This window comes from Phyllobates terribilis, unplaced genomic scaffold, assembly GCF_046119375.1.
Source record: "Phyllobates terribilis strain yellow unplaced genomic scaffold, ASM4611937v1 Scaffold_1__5_contigs__length_1240528914, whole genome shotgun sequence".
Classification (NCBI taxonomy): Eukaryota; Metazoa; Chordata; class Amphibia; order Anura; family Dendrobatidae; genus Phyllobates; species Phyllobates terribilis.
In genome coordinates, this window is record NW_027362761.1 from 15,520,081 (window position 1) to 15,547,352 (window position 27,272).

At 43.2% G+C, this 27,272-nt stretch overlaps 1 protein-coding gene across 1 annotated transcript in view; it reads right to left on the reverse strand.

Annotated features, from left to right (window-relative positions):
• Positions 1-435: 435 nt before the first annotated feature.
• Positions 436-27,272, reverse strand: part of PLPPR3 (phospholipid phosphatase related 3) — a 183,032-nt gene continuing 156,195 nt past the window's right edge. Inside the window, exons 7-9 of the mRNA XM_073655184.1 lie at positions 23,114-23,287; positions 19,426-19,602; positions 436-3,196 (exon numbers count right to left, since the gene is read on the reverse strand). Coding sequence (XP_073511285.1) covers positions 2,090-3,196; positions 19,426-19,602; positions 23,114-23,287 — 1,458 coding nt within the window. The 3' untranslated portion in view covers positions 436-2,089. The remainder of the gene's footprint in view (positions 3,197-19,425; positions 19,603-23,113; positions 23,288-27,272) is intronic.

Sequence of the window (27,272 nt, forward strand, 5' to 3'; positions counted from 1 at the left end):
TACTTTTGAACATGCCCCCCATCGATGTAAATAGTGCAAATACCTTGCACTGTCAATATTGCCTGTGAGCAGCGCTATCACTGACCACTCACAGGCATCCCGTGACCCCCGGCTGCTCTGGCATCCGCTGATGTCACGGCAAGTCGGGCGTGACCCAGTGATGCGCACCCCCTGATTGGTGAGCTGTGGGTGGGGTTTTCCCCGCACGTCACAACCCAGCATCCATTGCGTGCTTTTCCTCTCCTGCATTCATTGGGAAAGTGCGTAGTGGATGCTGGGCTGTGACGCGCGTGGAAAACCCCACCCACAGCCCTCCAATCAGCAGGGAGCGCATCGCTGGGTCACGCCCGACTTGACGTGACTTCAGCGGATGCCAGAGAAGGCTGCAGCCAGGGTCACGGGATGCCTGTGAGTGGCCAGCGATAGCGCCGCTCACAGGCAATATTGACAGTGAAAGGTATTGATAAAAGTCTTATTGCCACCATTTACATCGATGGGGGGCATGTTCAAAAGTAGTGGACAACTTCTTTAATTTCTAATATGTTAAAGGGTTTGTCCAGGCTTTTGACATTAATGAACTGTCCTTAAGAAAAGTCATCAATATCAGATTGATGGGGTTCTGAAACCCAGCACCTCCGCAATCTGCTGTTTCCAGCTACAGCAGTGGCCATATTTAACCAGTGAACCACACTGGAACAGCTCAGCTCACTGTGCAGTGCAGAGAACTACAGCTTAGCTTCAACTTAAGTGAATAGAAGTTGAGGTGCCCTTCTCAGCAAGGGTCACTACACAGCTCTGCTCTGTTCACTGTTTACAACTGACTGCAAACAGGTGATCGGTGGGGCGTGTCGGTCCTTTACCGATCTGAGATTGATGTCAATATCCTGAGGATGGGTTATCAGTATGTAAGTATTGGACAATTTCTTTAAAGGGAATCTGTCAGCAGGTTTTTGCTATTTAATCTGAGAACAACATGTGTAGGGGAAGAGGCCCTGAGTCCAGCAATGTCTCAGTGTTTTGCTGAATACAATCAGTGGTTTACAAGCATGAACTTATCACTACAGAATAAGCAGCACATGTGCTTCCTAGTCCAAGCGCCTGCTGACACCACTAATTATCAGCTTTCTGTCAAAATACAATGTACACAGGAAACTGATGATCAGTGGTATGAGCGGGGTTACACAGGATTCAACATTCTGAGCTCTGCTAGATCTGCAGCAGAGAAAACTGTGATTCTATCACAACTGCAGCACCCAGTAAACTAAGTGATACATCACTTGAATAGAGTGCTTTGTCCCTACATCATGCTGCTGTGAGCTTACCGAGATCCTGCTATCGGATTCTCTTTAATGTATTGTTTACATTTTGTATTTTTAGTATTTATTACCATGTAAGGCAAATTGGACCTCAAAAAACAGACCAGGTTTCATATATTTGAGTGCTGTGTTACATTTTTTGCTATACTTATTTCGTCTTACTTCTCATAGCACAGTTTCCTCACAGTGGCCACATATTATACAATTGTTACACCATTGCTCAGTTTTAGTCTATGCTTTCTGTATGCTGAAATCTTTCTTCCAAAATATTTCCTTTGTTGAAAGCTTTCGTAGTAAAACGCCCATCACTTGCATATGAAAGTTCATTTTGAAAAACAAACAGAGCATGAAATTTTCCATTGCACTCTCACTTCCTGAGCAGTTTCTAGCAGAAGAAAAGAGTATTTCCCAAGGAGCTAGAGACAGTATTGTCAAAGTGTGGAAACAATTATAGAGTGTTTATGTGAATGCTTTAAGACTATTTCATACATTATTTTTATTATCCTGTTAAATAAAAATCCCGCTTGTTTCCAGTCATTTTACCGATCTGTACAAATTAGAAAGGCAAATAAATAAATCACTGCTGTAGGATTATTTTATATGAAGTCACTTCCAATATAAAAAAAATGCTTTCTGTGATTTTTCAGGACTTTTATACTGAATTATTTTTCATGCTTTTGGGCAGTGATATGCTGCAGTTTTCATTCTTGTCACTTCTGTGTTAAACATGCCAATATATTTACAACTTTATTAATTCACAGCCTTGTGATTTATCATTCCTTGAACCTCTGGTTCTGTAGCTTCTTATAAAAAGGTTCCTCAGCTTCTTCCCTTCCCTCCCTTTCTGCTGCTTGGGGTTTTCTCCTGAGGCTAGCTTCTCGGCTTGAAGGAATGCCAACAGTCTCAGCAACTAGGGGAGTTGGCACGCCTCCGGCAACATTGACAGTTGGCCCACATCGTGGTTCTGAATCAGGTTCTAGGTCACTAATTGAGGAACCTGGAGACACACCTGCACCCTTAGGTGTCCGGTAGCCACGATAGTCTTTACTCATATCATATGTACCGGTTTCATGGGTTTCACCAGTCTTCTGGGCAGCCTTCCATTCCCACGGGCCATTCCCTGAAGAGAGATGAACTACTGGGTGATGAGGTGCGTGCGCATCAATTGTGACAATACTTGAACTATCTCTCTCTGAGGGTGAGCGGTATTGTGATGAATCAGAGCTACTAGTTGTAGAGGATGAAGAGGTTTCAGAGTGTTTAGATGTGCTAGACACCAATGATGTTGCTTGCTGTTGTTGCTTGGACATTGCAATAACCTGCATAAGCCTCGGGGCGTTTGTTGCAGCTCGAGGTGCTCCTCCTTTCTCTGCCATCATCATCCACTTTGCTCTAATGGCAGAACTGCCCTTGGGTGAACCAGTTTGGTTTTCTTCAGGTATGTGCAGAAGCGGTGGGGCTGCAGGCCTTGGTTGGATTAGAACCCGTGGTCCTGCTGTCCTAGCCTGCACTGTGGGATAAAGGGATGGTGGCGCTCTGTCAGGATCTGGTTCATCAAGAACAATACCAGAAGTTTCAGATGCTGCCCGCCGATGAGCCTGTGCTAATGCCACTTCCTCCCCAAGTGTAAGGCTGCGTCCTTCCATAGGCTTTGGCTTCCATTCAGCTCCTGGGGCTCGTGGTGGACGCGATCCTTCAGCAGGCACATGTATGGTCATGTGGCGACGAGAAGTGTCCTCCATGGATGGAGTGCTAACTCGAGGGAGAGTATTACTAAAAGTTACCATATTTTCTTTTCCCATTGGACTTCTGGGGGCTAGTAAATCAACATCGACACTGGCACGTTTCAGACTACCCAGAGAATTTTTCTCACGTTGAACCTTCCAGGGAAATAAAATAAAGAAGAGATTAATAAATACAGTTAACATTAATATCTTCATTTCCACAGTAACTTTAACCCCTTTACACCCAAAGGCTGTTTGCATGTTAATGACCAGGTCAATTTTTACAATTCTGACCAGTGTCAGTTTATTATGAGGTAATAACTCTGGAACGCTTCAACAGATCCCAGTGATTCTGAGAGTGTCTTTTCAAGACATATTGAACTTCATGATAGTGGTAAAATTTATTTGATATGATTGGCGTTTATTTGTGAAATAATCGGAAATTTGGCTAAAATTTTGAAAATTTCACAATTTTAAAATTGATTTTTCATGCCCTTAAATCAGAGAAATATGTCACACAAAATAGTTAACAAATAACATCTCCCACATGTCTACTTTACATCAGCACAATTTTAGAAACATTTTTGATTGTTAGGAAGTTATAAGCGTTAAAAGTTGACCAGCGATTTCTACTTTTTCCAACAAAATTTACAAAACCATTTTTTAGGGACCACGTCACATTTGAAGTGACTTTGAGGGGCCATTATGACAGAAAATACCCAAAAGTGACACCATTCTAAAAACTGCACCCCTCAAGGTTCTCAAAACCACATTCAAGAAGTTTAGAATCCCTTCAGGTGCTTCAGAGGAATTTTTGGAATGTGGAAGAAAACAATGAACATTTAACTTTTTTCACAAAAATTTAACTTTAGACCCAAACTTTTTTTTATTTTTGCAAGGGTAACAGGAAAAAAATAAACCCCAAAATTAGTTGTGCAATTTCTCCTGAGCACGACGATACCCCATATGTGGGGGAAAACCACTGTTTGGGTGCACAGTAGGGCTCAAAAGGGAAGGAGTGCCATTTGACTTTTTGAATGTAAAATTTGCATGAATAATAATTAGTGGACTCCATGTCCATCCCCTGATCTGCCTAAACAGTGTAAACTCCCCACAAGTGACACCATTTTGGAAACTAGACCCATCAGAAAACTTATATAGATGTGTGGTGATTACCTTCAACCCCCAGGTGCTTCACAGAAGTTTATAACGTGGAGCCATGAAAATAAAAAAAATCCAATTTTTCCCACAAAAATGTTTTTTTGTCCCAAATTTTTTATTTTCAGAGGGGTAACAGGAAAAAATGGACCCCAAAATTTGTTGTGCAATTTCTCCTGAGCACGCAGATACCCCATATGTGGGGGAAAACTATTGTTTGGGTGCACGGCAGGGCTCAGAAAGAAAGGAGTGACATTTTGGAATGCAGAATTTGATGGAATGGTCTGTGGGTGTCATATCGCATTTGGAGAGCCCCGATGTACCTAAACAGTAGTGACCCCATTTTGGAAACTAGACCACTCAATGAATTAATCTAGGGATAAAGTGAGCATATTGACACCACAGGTGGATCACAGAATTTTATACCATTGTGCAGAGAAGAAAAAAATAATTACATTTTTACCACCAAAATGTTGTTTTAGCCCCAGGTTTTATATTTTCGCACTGGGAAATGGGTAACAATGGCACCACATTTTATCTCACAATTTCTGCTGAATGTAGAAATACCCCATGTGTGGCTGTACAGTACTGCTTAGCCATACGGCGAGACTCGGGAGGGACAGAGCGCTATTTGCCTCCTGGAATACAGATTTTTCTAGAATAGTATGTGGACTTTATATACTGAGCCCCTGAATAGCACAATCCCCCCTCAAATGACCCCATTTTGGAAATTATACCCCTTTGGGAATTTATCTACAGGTGTAGTGACGATTTTGACTCCATGGGTCTTTTCCAGAAACCAGCAGCAGCGGATGTTGCTAAGTGAAAATTGCAAACTGCCGTTGAAGTGACCAGTACGTTGTGCCCAGCTCCATGCTTCTGCAGACAGACACCTGTAAATTAGGCAGGCTCTCATCGCTACAGAAATGCCAAACACGTGGACGCTAACTGCGGTTTAGGCACAGTGGAGCTCAGCGGGAGGTGGGCATTCTGATTTGGGAGTGCAGAATTTACTTAATTTCCTTTTTGGGGAGATGAGCCATGGCGCTTTTCCAGACCCTTTGTGCTTCCAGATGACGGACCTGAGTGGGGACTTGCTTTTTTTGTGGATTGACTTGGAGATTTTTTTTGGAGAACATTTTACATAACATTTTGGATTACATTTTGTCCTGCGCTTTATGCTGAGCACTTATATCGGGGTTTCCATCTAAATATCCGAGTTACATGATTCAGATGAACCCCCGAGGGATCCATTCACTATAATGAGGCAGCAGAGTTATGCTGGACTCCATCTGGTCTCTGTTCAGCGTTGTCCTTTTCAGAATTGCACAAAACTGTGGGCGACGGCACTTTTATGCATGCATAATAAAAAGACGAACACCGACAGATCATAGGCTAGACGGCGTCCACAGTGCCACCATCTGCCTCATTATAAGGAATCTTCTGCCGGGGAATTTGTCTGAATCACGTATTTCAGAAATTTACACGGAAACCCTGGTGTAAGCGTTCAGCGCAGAGTAAATATGAACCGAGCCTTACTGTGATCTTTGGGAGGTAGAATGAACAAATCAACAGCAGATGAAGAATTGGTTTAATTTATTTTTTATGTCGTTCCTCATGCGGTATAATTGATTAGGCATTATTATTCTTTAGGTCGGTGCGATTACAGCAATACCAGATTTATAGCGGGTTTTTATGTTTGGCTGCTGTCACACACTAAAAGATGCTTTATATTGCAAAAACTAGTTTTTGCATCACCATATTTTGAGAGCTATGAATTTTCTATATTTCGGCCTACAGAGTCATATGAGGGCTTGTTTTTTGTGGGACTTTACATTTTGATTGGTACCATTTTCGGGCATGTGACATTTTTTGATCGAGGCAGAATGAACAAAAACCAGCAATTCAGGAATTGTTTTTTTTATGTCGTTCCGCGTGTGGTAAAATTGATAAGGCAGCTTCATTCTTCAGGTCAGTACAATTACAGCGGTACCATATTTATAGCGATTTTTTATGTTTTGGTGCTTTTACACAATAAAAACTATTATGGAAAAAATAATTATTTTTGCATCGCTTTATTCTGAGAGTTATAACTTTTTAATTTTTCCGTTGATGGAGCTTTTTTGTGGCTTGTTTTCTGAGGGACAAGATGATGTTTTCAGACATACCATATTTATTTACATTCGTTATTTTGATTGCATTTTATCTATCATTTTTTATCTTATCTTCAAGATAAAGCATCGTTTTTTGCCTTGTCTTTTATTTTATTTTGTTTACGGTGTCCATTGAAGGGGTTAACTAGTGGGACAGTATCATAGGTCAGGTCATTCGGGTCGTGGCGATACCAAATATCTGTACTTTTTTTATTTATTTATTTTCTTCATAAAAATATTTATTTATGGGTACAATTAGTGATGAGCGAGCACTAAAATGCTCGGGTACTCGATACCCGGGTTGAGGAAATTGTAATGCTGGGGTGCTCGACCTGAGCAACGAGTACAATGTAAGTCAATAGAAAACCCGAGCATTTTTCCTGCAACCCCCCCCCAGAGGTCTGAAAGCCCCCCCAGATAATCCCTCCATAATTGAGCTGAAAATTCTGCCATTTCTGGCCTCCATTTAAATTTTGTTTCAGTGTGTCAGTGAAGTTGACAAGGAAATTGACACCAGTTTGCTGTTCAAAATAGTTAATTACAGGCCAGCTATTTAAAACTGGATCACATATAAGTTCACTCCAAATTCAGACATTTGTAGTGAGAGTGGAAGATATTGTCCTCCATTTACAATGGGCAAGGCGCGTGGCAAGGGACGGGGAACTGGACATGATGGTGATGGTGCATGCAGAGGCCGAGGCCGTGGGCAAGCTGAAATTGTGCCACAACAAACACCTACATCTTCTCGCTCGACTTTCCTGTCCCAATTAATAGGGGACCGCAGAACACCACTATTGAACACAGAGCAGTGTGAAAAGGTTATTGGTTGGATAGCAGATAATGCTTCCAGTCACTTAGCCACCACCACCACCACCCTGTCTTCCACACGGTCAAGTCTCAGTAGCCGTGAGTATGGAACGCATATTCCTCACCCTGATCCCCCTTCCTCCCACCATGCCGAATGCCCAGAGACAACTGATCCCACACTTGGACACTCCGAAGAGCTGTTCACTTTTCTATTTATAGATTTGGGCCTCTCGCCTGGTCCACTTTAAGCAGGGCAAGAGGAGATCACATGCAGCGATGCCCAAATATTTGAGCAGCCACGGTCATACGAAGGCGACGGTGGGAAAGTGTCACAAGAGGTGGAAGATGAGGAGACACAATTGCCAGAAAGTCAGGAGGAGGACCAGGGTGCAGAAGTGGAAGACGAGGAGGTGGATGATATAGTAACTGACCCAACCTGGCAGGAGGACATACAGAGCGAGGACAGCAGCACACAGGGGGAGGGAGGCACAGCACCAACACAGGCAGGAAGAAGAAGTGTGGTGGCTGCAGACAGAAAGCGGGCAACCGTTCCCCATAACCCCAACACAACGGAAGTTGCCAGTACAACTGTTAGGTCTTCCCGAGTCTGGCTGTTTTTAAAGACTCTGCTGATAACCCCAAAAAGGCCATTTGCACCACCTGCCAGGCCAGCATCAGCAGGGGTAGCAAAACTATTAGCCTGACCACCACCAGCATGATCAGGCACATGGCAGCAAAGCACCCGACTTTGTGGGCCGAACCCCAGGGTCCAGGAACAGTGTCTGCAGGTCACACCACTGCTTCTTCCGCTGTTGTGCATGCAAGCCAATCCCCTGTCCATAGTGCATGCGAAGATGCCTCCTGCCCTGCACCTGTCGTTGCACACTCTCAACTAGCACCATCAGCAAGCACATCCTTGTCCGAGTGCAGCGTTCAGTTGTCCATAACCCAGTCCTTGGAAAGCAAGCGCAAATACGCAGCCAACGCCCCACAGGCCACACTACTAAATTCCCACATTGCGCTCGAAATGTTGCCTTTTAGGCTTGTGGAGACCGAAGCTTTCCGCTACCTGATGGTGGCGGCCGTCCCTCGGTACTCAGTCCCCAGCCGCCACTATTTCTCCCGGTGTGCCATCCCCGCATTACACAAGCACGTGTCCCACAACATTAGCCGTGTCCTCAACAATGCAGTTAGAGGGAAAGTATACCTAACCACGGACACGTGGACAAGTGCTTGTGGGCAGAGACGGTACATCTCGCTCACGGCAAACTGGGTTAACATAGTGGAAGCCGGGACCCAGTCGGACCCTGGGACGGAACACGTCCTCCTGACGCAGAAGATTGCGGGCCCTGGGTCAATCAAGGTTGCCCCCACATTCTACAGCTCCTGCACCTCATCCTCCTCAGCCTCAATCTCCGAAATGACCACATCAGTCACAAGCTGGAAGCACTGCAGCACTGCCTCAGCCAAGCAGCAACAGGCTGTGCTGAATCTAATATGCTTAGGTGACAAACCGCACAATGCTGAAGAGCTGTGGATGGCTCTGAAAGAGCAGGCAGATCTGTGGCTGACACCGCTGAACCTACAGCCAAACATGGTCGTGTGTGACAATGGCCGGAACCTGGTGGCGGATCGGAGGCGGTTTCTCAAAACCTACCCGAAGCTGCCGGATCTGCTTGTCAAAGTACGCCACCTGTATGCCCATTTTATAAAGTCAGCTACAGCTTTCACCACCCTTGCCATGCTTCAGCAGCATTTGCAGCTTCCGGTTCACCGACTGGTGTGTGATGTCCCCACATGTTGGAACTCTACACTGCAGATGTTGGGAAAGATTTGTGAGCAGAAGAGGGCAGTTGTTGACTACCAGCATCAACAAGGCCGTCGGTATTCAGTTCAGACTCCACACATAAGACCTCAGGAGTGGACATGTATGTCAGACATCTGTACCATCTTCCAAAACTTTGATGACTCCACCAAGATAGTGAGCGGCGATGACGCCATAATTAGCGTCACCATCCCGCTTCTCTGTCTTCTGAAACGCTCTCTGCTCACAATCAAAGAGGATACATTGCAGGCGGAGCACGATGAGATGGAGCAAGGAACCATACAGGGTGATTACACACAGCCCAGCCCTATCTCATCCCAACGTGGATTGGGTGACAATGAGGAAGAGGAGGAGGAGGAAGAACAGGAGCTAGTTTAATGCGCTATAGACGGTACTACATGCACAACTGTCATACCGTCTGTTCAGCATGGATGGCCTGAGGATAAGGAGGAGGAGAGCATGGTCAGTCGTTCTCTTGGTGAGGACACGGAAGTCTTGCCTGTTAGCAGTCTGGCAAGCATGGCTGAGTTTATGTTACGCTGCCTTTCCTGTGACCCTCCCGTTCTCAAAATTTTGGGTGACAGTCATTACTGGTTGGTGACACTTCTAGACCCACGCTACAAGGAGAACTTTATATCTCTTATTCCTGAGGCGGACAGGTCTACAAAAATGGGGCAGTAACAGAAGGCCCTTGTTGCAGAACTATTAAAAAAATTCCCATCTGAAAACGCTGGTGGCACAGGTGACAGTTCGTTGGACAACCAAGGAGTACAGCCAAGAGAGACACAACTACAATCCAGCAGAGGCAGGGAAACACTGTCATAGTTCTGAGAGAGTCTTGTCAGCCCCTCCCATCGCACAGGCCCTGAGGTGCGGGGTACTCTCACAAGGAGTGCATAGTTTGGGAAGATGCTGAGGGATTACCTTGCCGACCGTACCAACGTCCTCCGTGATTCCTCTATGCCTTATAATTATTGGGTATCCAAGCTGGACATGTGGAATGAACTGACTCTCTATGCCTTGGAGGTCCTGGCCTGCCCTGCCGCCAGCGTTTTATCAGAGCGGGTTTTTAGTGCCGCTGGTGGAATTATAACTGATAAGCGCATCAGCCTGTCAACTGAAAATGCTGACAGGCTGACTATTATAAAAATGAACAAGGGCTGGATTGGGCCAGACTTCGCAACACCACCGAATGATAGCAGCGTAACATAAACTCCAATCCAGTGTCTTTTTTTGGGAGGTGTATTCCCATGCACCTTTTCACACCCACGCATGGGTATACGTTTCCTGATTTTGGCTATTTGCTCTTGTCCTCCTCCTTCTCCTCATCCTCCACCACCATATCACTAGGGTGACCGTGGTCCGTGATGCAACACCCACATAATTTTTTTTAAAGGGTGTTTAAGATGCCCGTAAAAAAATTTTTTATACAGGGGTAAACGTTTGTCAGCCCATACACTTAGTGCATGGGCATTACAAGTATAGGAGACCCGCTCCTTTCTAATGGGAACATTTTTTTATGAGGCCCTCCTCCACGTCTTTTCCAAGGTGCATTGGAGTGCCTCCCAATTTTTGGCAGCCCTTGCATTCACTGCATAGGCCAACACTATGGGAGACCCACTTCCTAATAATGGGAAAAAATTTTCATGAGGCCCTCTATGTCTCTTCCAAGGGGCATTGGAGAGCCTCCCAATTTTTGGCAACCATTGCATTCACTGCATAGGCAAACACAATGGGAGACCCACTTCCTAATAATGGGAACATTGTTTTCAGGAGGCCCTCTGACCTCCACATCTCTTCCAAGGGGCATTGGAGTGCCTCCAAATTTTTGGCAACCCTTGCATTCACTGCATAGGCAAACACAATGGGAGACCCAATTCCTAATAATGGGAACATTGTTTTCAGGAGGCCCTTTGATTCCACGTCTCTTCCAAGGGGCATTGGAGTAGGTCCAAATTTTTGACAGCCCTTGCATTCACTGCATAGGCAAACAGTATGGGAGACCCACTTCCTAATAATGGGAATATTGTTTTCAGGAGGCCCTCCTCTAACTCTCTTCAAATGGGTATTAGGGTGCGTCCAAATATTGGGCAGCACTGCCACTCACTGCATATGCAATAACAGTATAGGAGACCCACTCTTTAGTAATGGGAACAACAAAGCATAGCTGGCTGATGGCTCTCTAACAATAGTGAGGGCCGACTGCTGGCCCTTTAAGAATAGTAAAGGCAGCCTGATGGCCCTATAAAAATAGGCTTTGTGACTTTCAGAGTCCCTCTTTCATAAATGTAACTGGATGTGTCTGATCATGTCTCACACACCACATGGCCAGATAAGGTTGTAAAATGTTAAAATGAAATCTCCCGGTGAATGCATTTGTCATGGTTGAAAGCAATGCAAAAGTGCAAAAACGCATCAAAAACGCTATGTGTGAACATAGCCCAAGGTGTGGACGAGTATTTTTGTTTTTTGTTAGTTATTTTGTCTTATATACAAGTCATTACCCTGCAAAGGATGTTCCTTTACATATTTCCCAGGAAAATCCATTTTGGTTTCGTTTTTGTATGTGTTATTGTGAGTCCGTAAAAGTAGCGTAATACCTCTGACAACGTTGTTGACAGCAGTGACCTGGGAGTCAGGAATGCTTCCAGGGGTCTTCCCCACGCTGTTCCCATGTCATTTGAGCACTGTTCCCATCGATTTGGGCAATTTTTAGGCCTCTGCAGACCGCCGGAAAAATGCTCGAGTTTCCCATAGACTTACATTGGGCTCGTTGCTCGGGTCGAGCACCCGAGCATTCCAATTTGCTCGACCAGAGCGTCGAGCACCATCACTAATAGGGAATATAATTTTTTATTTTTTTCGTCACGAAGTATAATTCAATAATTCCTGACTAGATGCCTATAAAACACTATCCCAACTGCTATAGCACACCTGCACATGAATCTCAGATAAGAGAGGTAATATTGTACAATAAAAAATAGAATTTAACCAGCGCCGATGAGGTTCTTTTTGTACGTAGCAACATCAAGCTGTGAAGGAACGCAAGCAACCCTGCCTGCTTTCATGAATTTATGAGTAAAGATCACTAGTGATTAGTGATGGGAGAACGGACCCCGAACTTGGACTTCCTCAGGAAGTCTGTGTTATTTTTCAGGTTCGGGTGTTTCCCGCACTGTCATCTGCGTGATAGTGCAGTAAACATAGGCTCTGATTGGCGGTAACATTGCTGCCGCGGTCAGAGGGCTGTGGGATCATGCTGTCAGGTGTCAGCATGATCCCTCAGCTGTGACAGTGACCCACGTTAAAAAGCGCCAGCTGATGGGACTACTACCCCAATAAGCCGGCGCCTGCTGTCATTGGAAATAGCGAGCACAGGTGCTGCTGGATGGGAGCAGTAGTCTCTCGTCAGCAGCACCTGTGCTGACAGATAAAAAAAAATGCTAAAATTAATAAAAAAAAATAAAAATACCCAAAAAACACATTATACTCACCTTAACACCTTATCCCCGATGCCCATGTCTCCTGAAATAAATGAATGAACTGCGGTGAACTCATTGAGATCACCGCTACCGGTGCCATAATTTTTAATATTTGCCAAATGCCAGGATAATGAGAGAGAATATTTTAAGGCATTTTTATTACTTACTGCAAAGTCAAAAGTTTACATACATTTCATTGGTATTTGGCACCATTGCCCTTCAACTGAATGACTTGGGTCAAACGTTTGGGATATCCTTCCACAAGCTTCTCACAATAGATGGTCGGAATTTGGGCCCATACCTCCTGACAATACTGGTGTAACTGATCCAGGTTTATAGGTTGCCTTGCTCGCACCTACCTTTTCAGCTTTGCCCATAAATTTTCAATAGGATTGAGATCAGGGCTTTGTGAAGGCCACTCCAAAACATTGACTCCCCCCCGGAGGTCTAGAGGGGGCCTAAAAATTAGTCAAATCAATGGAAACAGTGCTAAAATGACATGGAAACAGCATGGGTAAGATCTCTGGAATCATCTCTGACTCCCAGGTCACTGCTGTAAACAATGTTGTCAGAGTATTACGCCACTTTTACGAATTGACAATAAAACATACAAAAACGAAGCAAAAAAGGATTTTCCTGGAAATAATGTTAAGAAACATTCTTTCCAGGGTAATGATTTATATACAAGGCAAAATAAATAACCAAAAACAAAAATGCTCCTCCACACCTTGGGCTATGTTTGCACGTACTGTTTTTGATGCATTATTGCATTTCTTTAAACGGTGAAAAATACATTCACCAGTAAATGTAATGTTAACATTTTACTACCTTATCTGCCCATGTGGTGTGTGAGACATGATCAGACCCATCCAGAATGAACACTAATTTCCAGCTGATAATACCATCTAGCACCTGTCCCTTTTTTAAAAGCGTTATCAAGAGGGAATAGATTTTTTTTTCCCGAATGGAGTACAATACAATAATCCCTCGCTTCCCCACTGCTAAAGGTTACCTGTACAAGAATCTCAGATAAGAGATGTAATATAGTACAATAGAAAATAGAATTTAACCGGCTCCGAAGAGGTTTTTTTTGGTACGTTGCACCACCAAACTGTGAAGACGCAAGCAACCTGTCTGCTTTCATCAATTTCTAATTACGGATCACCGTTAAAAATTATGAATCGGTCAACGAACACATGGAAAAAATTAATCAAGTTATGGATTGTTGGAGGGATGTATGCGACCAGAATGAACACTCATTTCCAGTTGATAATACCATCTAGCACCTGTGTCTATTTTAAAAGCTGCTAACAGCGTTATCAATAGGGAATAGATTATTTTTTTCAGCATGGAGTATAATACAATAATCCCTGACTACATGCCTGTAAGACGCTATCCATACTGCTATAGGTCACCCGTACACGAATCTCAGATAAGAGAGGTAATATTGTACAGTCACGGCCAAAAGTATTGAGAATGAGACAAATAGTAATTTTTCCAAAGTTTACTGCTTCATTTTTTGTAATGGCAATTTGCATATACTCCTGAATGTCAAAGAGTGATCAGCTTAACAGCAATTACTGTACTTGCAAAGTCAATATTTGCCCAGAAAATGAACTTTAACCCCCAAAACACATTTCAACATCATTGCAGTCCTGCCTTAAAAGGAGCAGCTAACATCGTTTTAGTGATTGATCCATTAACACAGGTGTGGGTGTTGATGAGGACAGGGCTGGCGATCAATCAGTCATGATTAAGTAAGAATGACATCACTGGACACTTTAAAAGGAGGCTGGTTCTTGGTATCATTGTTTCTCTTCAGTTAACCATGGTTATCTCTAAAGAAACACGTGCAGTCATCATTGCACTGCACAAAAATGGCCTAACAGGGAAGAGTATTGCAGCTACAAAGATTGCACCTCAGTCAACAATCTATCACATCATCAAGAACTTCAAGGAGAGAGCTTCCATTGTTGTCAAAAAGGCTCCAGGGCGCCCAAGAAAGACCAGCAAGCGCCAGGACCGTATCTTAAAACTGTTTCAGCTGCGGGATCGGACTACCAGCAGTGCCGAGCTTGCTCAGGAATGGCAGCAGGCTGGTGTGAGTGCTTCTGCACGCACTGTGAGGCGGAGACTCTTTGAGCAAGGGCTGGTTTCAAGGAGGGCAGCAAAGAAGCCACTTCTCTCCAGAAAAAACATCAGGGACTGACTGATATTCTGCAAAAGGTACAGGGAGTGGACTGCTGAGGACTGGGGCAAAGTCATTTTCTCTGATGAATCCCCTTTTCGATTGTTTGGGACATCTGGAAAACAGCTTATTCGGAGAAGAAGAGGTGAGCGCTACCACCAGTCTTGTCTCATGCCAACTGTAAAGCATCCTGAAACCATTCATGTGTGGGGTTGCTTCTCAGCCAAGGGAATCGGCTCACTCACAGTCTTGCCTAAAAACACAGCCATGAATAAAGAATGGTACCAGAATGTCCTCCAAGAGCAACTTCTCCCAACCGTCCAAGAGCAGTTTGGCGCCCAAAAATGCCTTTTCCAGCATGATGGAGCACCTTGCCATAAAGCAAAGGTGATAACAAAATGGCTCATGGAACAAAACATAGAGATTTTGGGTCCATGGCCTGGAAACTCCCCAGATCTTAATCCCATTGAGAACTTGTGGTCAATCATCAAGAGACGGGTGGACAAACAAAAACCAACAAATTCTGGCAAAATGCAAGCATTGATTATGCAAGAATGGACTGCTATCAGTCAGGATTTGGTCCAAAAGTTGATTTAGAGCATGCCAGGGAGAATTACAGAGGTCTTGAAGAAGAAGGGGCAACACTGCAAATATTGACTTGCTGCATTAACTCATTCTAACTGTTAATATAACCTATTGGTACTCATAATATGATTGCAATTATATTTCTGTATGTGATATAAACATCAGACAAACACTAATAAAAACCAGAGGCCAGCAGATCATGTGAAAATATAATTTTGGTGTCATTCTCAAAACTTTTGGCCATGACTGTACAATAAAAAATAGATTTTAACTGGCCCAAGAAGGTTTTTTTGGACATGGCAGCAACAAACTGTGAAGGGACGCAAGCAACCCTGCCTGTTTCATGATTTTGTGAGTAAATATCACCGTTAAAAAATATGAATAGGTCAACGAGTGCATGGAAAATATCAATCAAGTAATGCACTGTGGAAGCGATGTATTCGACAACAAAGAACAACACTCATCTCCAGCTGATGATACCTTGAACCCTATTGTAAATGCAGCTAACAGCGGTATCAATAGGGAATAGAATAGATTTAACTTTTTTTTTTTGCAGCAGTACGCAGTATAAGGCAGTAATACATGACTGGATTGGTGTAACACGCTATCCTTACTGCGATAGCTCACCCACAAACGAATTTCAGATAAGAGAGGTAATATTGTAGAATATAGAATCGATTTGAATTAAGCTTGCAATTATTAAGGAGTGGGTCTCCTATACTGTTATTGCATATATGTTATAATACCCCTGGTGCCACTAAAAACCATCTCTGACAAAATGCTAGCGGCCAGGTCCTCCAAGGCATAGAAAGCCAGGTTATGCTACATGTCCAGCTTGGATACCCAATAGTTATAAGGCACAGAGGAATCACGGAGGACGCTGGTATGGTCAGCAAGGTACTTCTTCAGCATCTTCCAAAACTTTTCTCTCCTTGTTAGAGCACCCTATGCATCAGGGCCTGGGTACTGGGAGGGTCTGAGAAAACTGTCCCAGACCTTTGACAATGTTCCCCTGCCTCTGCTGCATCTGCTTTGTTTCTCCCTCACCTGTACACCTTGGTTGTCCAAGAAACTCGGACCTCTGCCACCAGCGTTGTCAGATGGGATTTTTTTAAATAATTCTTCAACATGGGCCATCTAGTACTGTAACATACAACATAGGAGTGGGTCTAATATACTGTTATTGCATATGCAGCAAGTTCATGGGCTGCTCAAAATTAGGACGCACTCCAATACCACTTTGAATAGATGTAGTGAAGGGCCTCAGTACTTCCCTCCCCCCCCCCCGCTTTTTAAGGAGTGGGTCTTCTCTACTGTTATTGCACATGCAGCAAGTTCAAGGGCTGCCAAAAATTAGGACGCACTCCAATACCATTTTGAAGAGACGTAGTGGAGGACCTCAGTAAAAAAAATATTTTCCATTATGAAGAAGTGGGTCTCCCTGACTGGTAATGCCCATGTACTAAGTGGGCTGCAAAACATTTACCCCTGGGGGGTATATATATATATATTATATAGAATGTTAGAGGTAGGCCTCTAAAAAAAAGTTCCTACAGGTATCATAAGCACCCTTAAAAAAATGATGTGGGTGTTGCATGAATGTTCACTCTGGTGATATGGTGGTGGAGGATGAGTAGAAAGATAAGGAGGAAGACGACATAAAATATACAAAATCCTGAAGCGTATACCCATGTCTGGGTGTGAAGGAGTGCATGGGAATAGACCCTCAAAAAAAAAAACACTGGATTTGAGTTTATGTTCCGTTACTATCAACCTGTGGTGTCGAGAAATCTGGCCCAATCCAGCCCTTCATTTTGATAAGAGTTAGCCTGTCAGCATTTTAAGTTGACAGGGGATGCTCCTATCGGTTATAATACCCACCGGCGGCACTAAAAACCCGCTCTGACAAAATGCTAGTGGCAGGGCAGGCCGGGACCTCCAAAGCGTAGAGAGACAGTTCATGCCATGTGTTCAGCTTGGATACCCAATAGTTATAAGGCACTGAGGAATCACGGAGGACGCTGGTAAGGTCAGCAAGGTATTCCTTCAGCATCTTCCAAAACTTTTTACTCGTTGTCAGACTACCCCGCACATCAGGGCCTGGGCACTGGGAGGGTCTGAAAAAACTGTCCCAGACCTTTGACAGTGTTCCCCTGCCTCTGCTGCATCCGGTTTGTTTCTCCCTCTCCTGTACTCCTTGATTGTCCAAGGAACTGTGACCTCTGCCGCCAGTGTTGTCAGCTGGGAATTTTTTAAATAATTCTTCAACAAGTGCCTTCTGGTAGTGCAACATTTTATTAGACCTGTCCGCCACGGGAAGGAGAGATACAAAGTTCTCTTTGTAGTGCGGGTCTAGAAGTGTGACCAACCAGTAATTACTGTTGCCCAAAATGCTTACAATGCGAGGGTCATGGAAAAGGCAGCAGAACATAAACTCAGCCATGTGTGCCAGACTGACAACAGTCAAGACTTCCCTGTCGCCACCAAGAGGACATGTTCTCCTCCTCATCCTCCTCCTGGTCCTCCTCCTCTTCCTCCTCTTCTTCAGGCCATCTACGCTGAACAGATAGTATGCATGTGGTGTGGGTGGTACCATCTGTAGTGCAGGAAACCAGCTCCTGTTCCTCCTGCTCCTCCTCATTATCACCCATCCACATTGAGATGAGATGAGGCTGGGCTGTGTAGCATCACCCTGTATAGTTCCTTGCTCCAACTCATCGTGGTCTGCCTGCAATGCCTCCTCTTTAATTGTGAGCAGCGAGCATTTCGGTAGACAGAGAAGCGGGATGGTGATGCTATTTATGGTGTCCTTGCCGCTCACCATCTTGGTCGAGTCCTCAAAGTTTTGGAGAATGGCACAGATGTCAGAAATCCATGCCCACTCATCAGCCCTTATGTGCGGAGGCAGACCTTAATACCGACGGGCGTGTTGAAGCTGGTACTTAACAACTGCCCTTAGCTGCTCACAAATCATTTCCAACATATGAAATGTTGAGTTCCAACATGTGGTGACATCGCACATTAGTCAGTGAGCTGGAAGCTGCAAATGCAGCTGAAGCACTACCAGGGCGGCAGAAGCTGTAGGTGACTTTTGGAAATGGGCACATACGCGGCGTACTTTCACAAGCAGCTCATGCAGATCTGGGTAGGCTTTGAGAAACTGCTGAAAAACTAAGTTGAGAACATGGGCCAGGTATGTTACATGTGCGAGGTTGTCCAGCCTCAGAGCCGCCACCAGGTTCCGGCCATTGTCACACACGACCATGCCTGGCTGTAGATTCAGCGGTGAGAGCCACAGATTAGCCTGCTCTGTTATAGTTTTCAACAACTCTGCAGCGGTGTACGGTCTGTCGCCTAAGTATATAAGCTTCAGCAGAGCCTGTTGCCGGTTGGCCGAGGAGGCAGTGCTGCTCTGCTTCCAGCTTGCGACTGATGTGGTCATTTCGGAGATGGAGGCTGAAGAGGAGGATGAGGAGGAGGTGCAGGAGCAGTAGAATGTGGGGGCAACCCTGATTGACCCAGGCCTGCAAACCTCGGCGTCGGGAGCATGTGTTCCGTCCCAGGGTTCGACTGGGTCCTGGCTTCAACAATATTAACCCAGTGTGCCGTCAGTGAAATGTACAAGCACTTGTCCACGTGTCCGTGGTTAGGTGGGCCTTCCCAATAACTGCGTGAGGGCACGGGTAATGTTCTGGGACACGTGCTTGTGGAAGTTGGAGACGGCACACCGCTCCCTGCGCTGAGTTCCGGGTGTCAGCTGTCAGAATCAGCTGACACTCGGCCGTGATCGCGCATGCACAGCCTCTGTGCACCCAAAATCGCCTAGACATATCTATACGTCCCTGGTCAAAAAGTACCAAGCCACAGGGACGTAAAGATACGTCTCATGTCAGAAAGGGGTTAAAGTCTGTGCATCTTCATGGGGTTTTCCCATTCAAGAGTTTTATAGAATATCAATAGATTATGCCAAGATAGATGGGATATGACAATTACAAATAAATAGAGTTCTTGTGAAAATTGAAGACCTTCAGGTGCCAGGAGAGAATTCCAACCAAAGTTAAAATTATAGGGTGATCTTTTTGTCAATTAGTTACACACTACGCACTCCACACTTTTTTTGAGTATTAAAAATGTAAATGTAGTTTACACCTAGCTAACAATGAGGTGTATAGGTGTATTTCACAAACCTGACGCTGAGTTGCCTGGGTTCGAGGATGAGAAGTGAGTTCATCATTGCTTGAAGATTTATTTTGGTACACAGACTCATGTCCGCGATGAGTTAAAGCACGTAGAGGATCCTTGCTGGCGGCCTTTGGAGAAGTGTCCTCTGAGGATGCCCGAAAATTACCCACAGCATGATAAGCCTACAAGATATATCATACCATTAATAGCTACAGTACAACATAAGAAATAAAGATGATTGGTTTTCATTTCAGTTAGCTTTTTTGTTGTTGAAAAGAAACTTAACTTTATTGGATATGGTCTTTAAAATAAACACTAGTTACAGATCAGTGAAACCTGAAAACCTACATACAAGATCTTGTGTGATGTGTATGAATCTGTGGGAAACTGTTTAAAAGGAGAGGCTGGAGCACAGCCAAAACCCTCCATGGCGTGCGCAGAGGTCAACATGATGATGGATTGGAGGGGTGGGGATGTTATTAGTTAGTGAGGGGTGGGCCCTGAATTTAGGGGATTTATAGAGAGATGAAGGGAGGGATCCTGCATTATTCCCACTTGCAGGGGTTCGTAACAGTTCAGCCCGCCCTCCCTTAGGTTTTAATGTTTGGGTTGTGGTAATCTGGGACATTTTCAGGTCATAGTGGCGCTTGGCGGTTGGGGGGTCCTTGAAGTTGGTTCTTAATAGGTCTGGGGGAGCCGTTAGGATATGGATTCCTCAATTTTGGAAAAGATGGTTTTTGATCTGGTGATTTTGGGTGGGACTTATGGCAATGGAATGTCGGGTCCCTGGAAGTGTAAATGTACAATAGAACCCTTTGGGTTATGGTGCTCCGCAAGCCAGTGGGGTAACGGCTGGGAGAAATTATGGTTTATGGTTTCTGCTTTTTGGTAATCACCAGATTTTGGGAACTTCAAGGACCTTACCATTATAATATTAAAATGTAATTTTATTATCTGCTGTGGCTAAAATTATCCAAATTTCAGTGTCATGTTTTTATTGGGAAGTCATACTTGGGGGAGGTTTTGGGGTAGGTGACAAAGGGCGGATTAGGCGGTTATTCTACCAGTAGATCGACAATACCAGTGTCATGGTCAAGTAAAGAGTGTAGCACTTTTTACGTCATGCCTGCATAATCAGTAATATACACTGCTCAAAAAAATAAAGGGAACACTCAAATAACACATCCTAGATCTGAATGAATGAAATATTCTCATTGAATACTTTGTTCTGTACAAAGTTGAATGTGATGACAACAAAATCACACAAAAATCATCAATGGAAATCAAATTTATTAACCAATGGAGGCCTGGATTTGGAGTCACCCCCAAAATTAAAGTGGAAAAACACACTACAGGCTGATCTGCACCGCAGCGGTGGCCCCATATAGCCGCATACCACAGGTGGTGTCACAAATGTTATATATATAAAACTTTAATTCCCCTTCTACCCTTCCCTTTTATTGACCACCCTGGGTCACGGACCGGGTCACCGCCACTGTGACATTCCCCCAGCATCGACCGGCCCGGCTACCGAGTACCCCACGTCCCAGGGGGCGCGTCATCAGCAGTTCCTGCAAGATTAAGTCATTGAAGCTATGGACTGGCCCGCCCGTTCCCCAGACTTGAATCTGATTGAGCACATCTGGGACATCATGTCTCGCTCCATCCACCACAGACTGTCCAGGAGTTGGCGGATGCTTTAGTCCAGGTCTGGAAGGAGATTCCACAGGAGACCATCCGCAACCTCATCCGGAGCATGCCCAGGCATTGTAGGGAGGTCATACAGGCTCGTGGAGGCCACACACAATACTGAGCCTCATTTTGACTTGTTTTAAGGACATTACATCAAAGTTGGATCACCCTGTAGTGTGTTTTTCCACTTTAATTTTGGGGGTGACTCAAAATTCAGGCCTCCATTGGTTAATAAATTTGATTTCCATTGATGATTTTTGTGGGATTTTGTTGTCAGCACATTCACCTTTGTACAGAACAAAGTATTCAATGAGAATATTTCATTCATTCAGATCTAGGATGTGTTATTTGAGTGTTCCCTTTATTTTTTTGAGCAGTGTATATTGTCAGTAGACAGTGTGCACCAACAGTGTACACAGCATGTTGCACATGCAGGGCATTGCTGTCTGCTGCTTCTACAAAGGTTAATACAGCATTCACATGCTATATATAGTAGTTCTGGCAATGACATTAGTATAGGGTATGACAGTGGAAGATATTTACAAAGCAAAAATCCTCAGAATAGGGATTAACAAAAGATCTTGTTTTTGTTGCAGACATTTCTTGCTGTGTAACAACAGCAAGGTCCATGTTGAGTCGCAGTGCACCATCCCTTCTATTAAAAGAAGTGAAAAGAAACACTGAAAAATGCCCAACTCAATTAAAGGGATCCTTTCTAAATTTAGCTTGTGATTTAAAAAAACAGTTTACATAAAAATATTCTTAAATGTTTTTTTTGCAATTTTTTTAGCCTTCCCTTGGGATGGAGTCATCTCTATTGTCCTGCTGGTGGCCTAGATAATAAAAACACACTATGAGCATAATCAGAACTCTGTTCGCCCCCCCCCCCCCCCAATGTTATTTCTTGATCTCTATAGGCAGTGGTTGTACTCTATCTCATCTACCTGAAATGGTCAAAATCAGCCATTTTTCTCCACTTGTGTCCTATGGTATGAATAGCTTTAAGGTGCCCATATTTCAGCAGTAGCTGGCTGAACAGCTGTTCCTGACAAACTTCCCATATACATGATATAAATGCATGCTCAGGTTGGGAAGAGAGGAGTAATCTGCTTCCAGATACCAATCGTCGAGTCTTACCTTCCCTGGAAACAACAAGATTGGAGATTGAAAATCAAAGCCCCCAAACACACGACAGCTGACCGGTCTCACAGAAAACCAATGATTTGGCTGACTTTTATTTTAATGTGAATGACAGTTAGGGCTCGCTCACACAAGCGTATAACATGGCCGAGTGATATCCGATATTTTGTCGGATAGCGCTTAGCCCAATATTATACTCTGGAGCAGTGCCGACGAGCGCTGTTTTACTTATGCCAATTGGGCATGAGAATAAAATCGCCGCATACTATAATAGTCTATGGGTTCGTGGAAATCATCTGACTATACTCTGATGACATCTGAGTGCAGTCCGATTTCTAAGGACTCGTAGAATGGAGAAAATGGAGAAATTAAGCGCTCCATCTTCCCTGCACTTGTGCTCCGATTCTCGGATAACACTAAGCTGACACTTAGATCGAACTCTAGCAGAGTTTGATCCGAGTGTCACTAGCATAATCCGCCTGATTCTCTCGCATGAGAGAATCTACGGCTGTGTGAGCACACCTAAAGTACATTTTTCTGTCCATTAACTCCTATTTGTTACAGCTGTCATGAAGCACACATACATAACATAGAAAAAAAATCGAAATGTCTACAATAAAAAAGTGCCATGTTTTAACTATTCTTGTCTTCAGTGTAATATTGTGAACTTGTTTTTATTGATAGGGTTAGAAAAATAAACTGAATATGCAAACAGTATCTATTCAGAAAATGTGCATACACTGTAATACACATTGGGCACATTTACTAATATTACTACATGTGCCACTTTCTCTTAAACTCTGCATGATTGTGTCTGATTTGCCTATACAATGATATAACAAGTATTAGGAATGTACTCACCAAATAGGCAGCTATTCCTGCTCCAATAAGAAACCCTGCATAGACATCCACTGGATGACTACGATACTGGGTGATCTGAGTTAAGCCACATACTCCAGCAGCAATGGAAAAGGAGAAAACCAGCAGTGGCTTCAGAAGCTTTGTACTGTCCGATATGATGGAGTTAAAGTACATCTGCAAGATCAACAATACAGAAATGTTTATGCCTTAATCTCATTACACAAGATGCAATGATTTCTACACCATTAGGGCTGGCCTGGCCCATCAGTGCATCAGGAGATCCCTATGTGGTTTGAGTCCCTGGCCCTATCACAATAATGGACCCCAATGATCAAGCTGAAGACAAACCCCATTTGAAGTTCACTTTCAAACCAACCACTTTCACTTGGGTCTATTTCTTCTAAGATGATTCATAAATAACCTATATATTTTTGTATCGTGTTAGCCAGTAGATAGAAAAATATTTAGATTTGAGAGTCCTCAGTGGTTGATACCATTTAATGGCTAATTGAAAAGATAGTAACAAATTGCAAGCTTTCAAGACTACTCAGGCCTCTTCATCAGGCATAGTATAACATGAAATCTGAAGAGTCACATATTTATACACAATAGGACACAGAAAAAAAACAATAGATGAGACAATTGACACGAAGCGGAACTTTGCGTATAGGAGAGGGGATAAACAGCTGTGGCCGTAAATATTGGAGCAGTTGATAGATAAGGACTGTGAAAGTTTTATTGTTCGGTGATTGAGGTCTGGTGAGTTTTGTGATGACCCCACAGGTCTGGAGTGCACATTCCTTAGTTGATGTAGAATGACATAAATCCATGCGATACATTCATGCCAGAATTGAGTGTGTTTAAGGATGTAATAAGTTTATATTCCCAGACTTTTCTGTTTCTCTGAGATTTGAAATTACCTTTTAATACCAGTAATTTCATGTCCGTGATGTTGTGATCAGGGAGATAAAAATGCTTGGCCACAGGTAGATCTATTTTTTCTTCTTTTATTGTATGGCGATGATGATTCATCCTTGTCCTAAGTTTTTGCCCTGTCTCCCCTACATACAGACCCCCAGCTGTACATTTGGTACATATAATTAAATACACTACATTAGATGCGATGCAGCTTAAAGTACCTGGGATCTTGTAATCCTGATGTGAATTTGGGAATATTTATCTTGTCCCCTCTCCTATACTCAAAGTTCTGCTTTGGGTCAATTGTCTCATCTATTGCATTTTTTCTGTGCCCTATTGTGTATAAATATGTGACTCTTCAGATTTCATGTTATACCATGCCTGATGAAGAGACCCGAGTAGTCTCGAAAGCTTGCAATTTGTTACTATCTTTTCAGTTAGCCATTAAAAGGTATCAACCACTGAGGACTCTCAAATCCAAATATTTTAAATAACCTATGAAACTACCAATATACCCATTATGCACAATGTTAGCAACAAAGATTGCAAGCAGTTAAAATGATTGTAACCAAAACATGTTTTTTTATAGATGTGGGTTTGGCTTTCAGGTTCTTTTCCACTTCTGTGCTTAAGGAACCCTAATTCGACACTGTATACCATATACAGTTTGCTTGTTTGATATTAGTTTTGATACATTCTTTGACATACTGGCTAGTTCACTTTTTAATTGAATTTCTTCATTGTAATACTACAGAGGAGACTTATTATGAATCTGTTTGTGCAAATATGATGCTTGCCAAAATTAGTGACTTTTTTCCCTTCTAGAAACTCTTAAAAAATGTCAAGGCAAGTGGGTTATGCTAAGTGTGGATTTATTAAAACTGAAACCTCTAGGCAAGTATAGCCAAGTATGTGCCAAACTAATTAAAGGAGTGTTCTAACTCTGCTCTCAGGAGCAGTTCAGACCAACAGTGCAGGCTTCTTTGCCTCGGCAGCATTGGAGAAGCACGGGGGGGGGGGGGGACAGGGACAGGAACTGAGCAGTTTCAAAGTGCCAGTTGCAGGCTCTAAGCATAAGGTAACCTAGGCAATGAATTGTAAGCTATAGAATTACAAATCCTCTGTTCTTGAGAACGTGGAAGATTTTTAATAAAAGAGGTAAATTGCAAAGTTGTTTTTTTCAGAGCACTTTGCAATTTTATCCTTTTAAGAACCTTTTAAGGTGTGTGCTCCTAATATATTGCCTGAAAAAGGAGCCTCTGTGCTCTGAAAGCTTGCATATATATATATTTTTTTTCTGGTTAGCCAATAAAGGTATCACTCCGAGAATACTTTTGTCATTTTTGGGCATAAAAGTATTTACATTGATTTTTCTGGCTAACACAGTACCGCAATATAACTTTGTATATCACTTTTTTTCACAAAAATGTTATTTTAGCCCCAATTTTTTTTTATTTTCACAAGGATAACAGGAGAAAATGGACCCTAAAATTTGTTGCACAATTTTTCCTGAGTACGTCGACACCCCATATGTGGGGGAAAACTGCTGTTTGGGCATATTGGCAGAGCCCCTGAGGTGCAAGAACAGCAGAAAACCCCCATAAGTGATCTCATATTACAGTGAGCTTGTTGACACCACATGTTCCTCACAAAATGTTATACTATTGGGCGGTGAAGAAGGAATAATTACATTGTTGCCACTAAAATGTTGTTTCAGTCCCAAGTTTTTAATTTTTATAAGGGCTAATAGGAAAAAACTGACCCCTCAGTTAGTTGTGAAATTTCTCCCGAGTGCGCCGATACACTACATGTAATCGGGAAAAACTTTTCAGGCACAGTGCAAACCTCAGAAGGGAAGGAGCGCCGTATTATAGCGCAGATTTTACTGTTATGGTCTGTGGGTGCCATGACCCACTGGAAGAGCCCCTGAGGTGCTAGAACAGCAGAATCCCCTATAAGTGACCCCATTGTACATACTACACTTCTCAATTAATTCACCTAAGGGTGCAGTGATCATATTGACACCACAGGTGTGTCACAGAATTTTATACAATTAAGCAGTGAAGAAAAAAATTATTAAATTTTTACCACAAATACTTTGTTTTAGCCTCAGATTTAAAATTTTTCCATGGGTAAATGGGTAAGGCACCAAAATTTCTCACACAATTTCCACTGAACCTAGAAAAACCCCATATGTGGCTGTACAGTACTGCTTAGCTACAATGCTTGACCCCATTTTGGAAATCATACCCCTTTGGGAATTTATATACAGGTGTAATGATGATTTTACGCCATGGGTATTTTCCAGAAGCAAGCAGCAGTGGATGTTACTGAGTGAAAATAGCAAATCTGCTATTGACATTGTAGGGGAGGAGACATTTATCTTTTCCAGAGCCTTTGTAATACCAGTAACTTTGAAGCTCACTATATTTCCATTAACAGATGACCGACGTGAGGGGGGATTGATTGGAAGCGTTTGTCCTGAACATTTTACATAACATTTTGGGATCACATTTTTCCTGCGCTCTATGCTGAGCACTTACATTGGGGTTTCCATCTAAATCTATGAATGACGTTAATTCAGATGATACCCTTGAGTGATCCTTTCACTATAATGAGGCATCAGAGTTACTCTTGGCCTCATCTGGATTCTGTTCAGTATTGTCCTTCTTTTCAGAACTGCACAAAATTGTCGTTGACTTTAATGCACGCTTAAAAAGACCGACACTGCTGGATCACAGGTCAGACGGCGTCCACAGTGCCTCCATCTACCTTATTATAGGGAATCTTCCACCGGGGGTTCCATCTGAATCACGTATTTCAGTGATTTACACTGAAACCCCATTGTAGACGCTCAGCATAGAGCGCAGGATAAATGTGAGCCGAGCCTTATTGGATCTTTGGGAGGCAGAATGAACAAATCAACAGCAGGTGAAGAATTGGTTTTATTTATGTTTTTACACCGTCTCACATGCAGTACACAGTACAGACCAAAAGTTTGGACACACCTTCTCATTTAAAGATTTTTCTGTATTTTCATGACTATGAAAATTGTACATTCACACTGAAGGCATCAAAACTATGAATTAACACATGTGGAATTATATACTTAACAAAAAAGTGTGAAACAACTGAAAATATGTCTTATATTCTAGGTTTTTCAAAGTAGCAACCTTTTCCTTTGATGACTGCTTTGCACACTCTTGGCATTCTCTTGATGAGCTTCAAGAGATAGTCACCG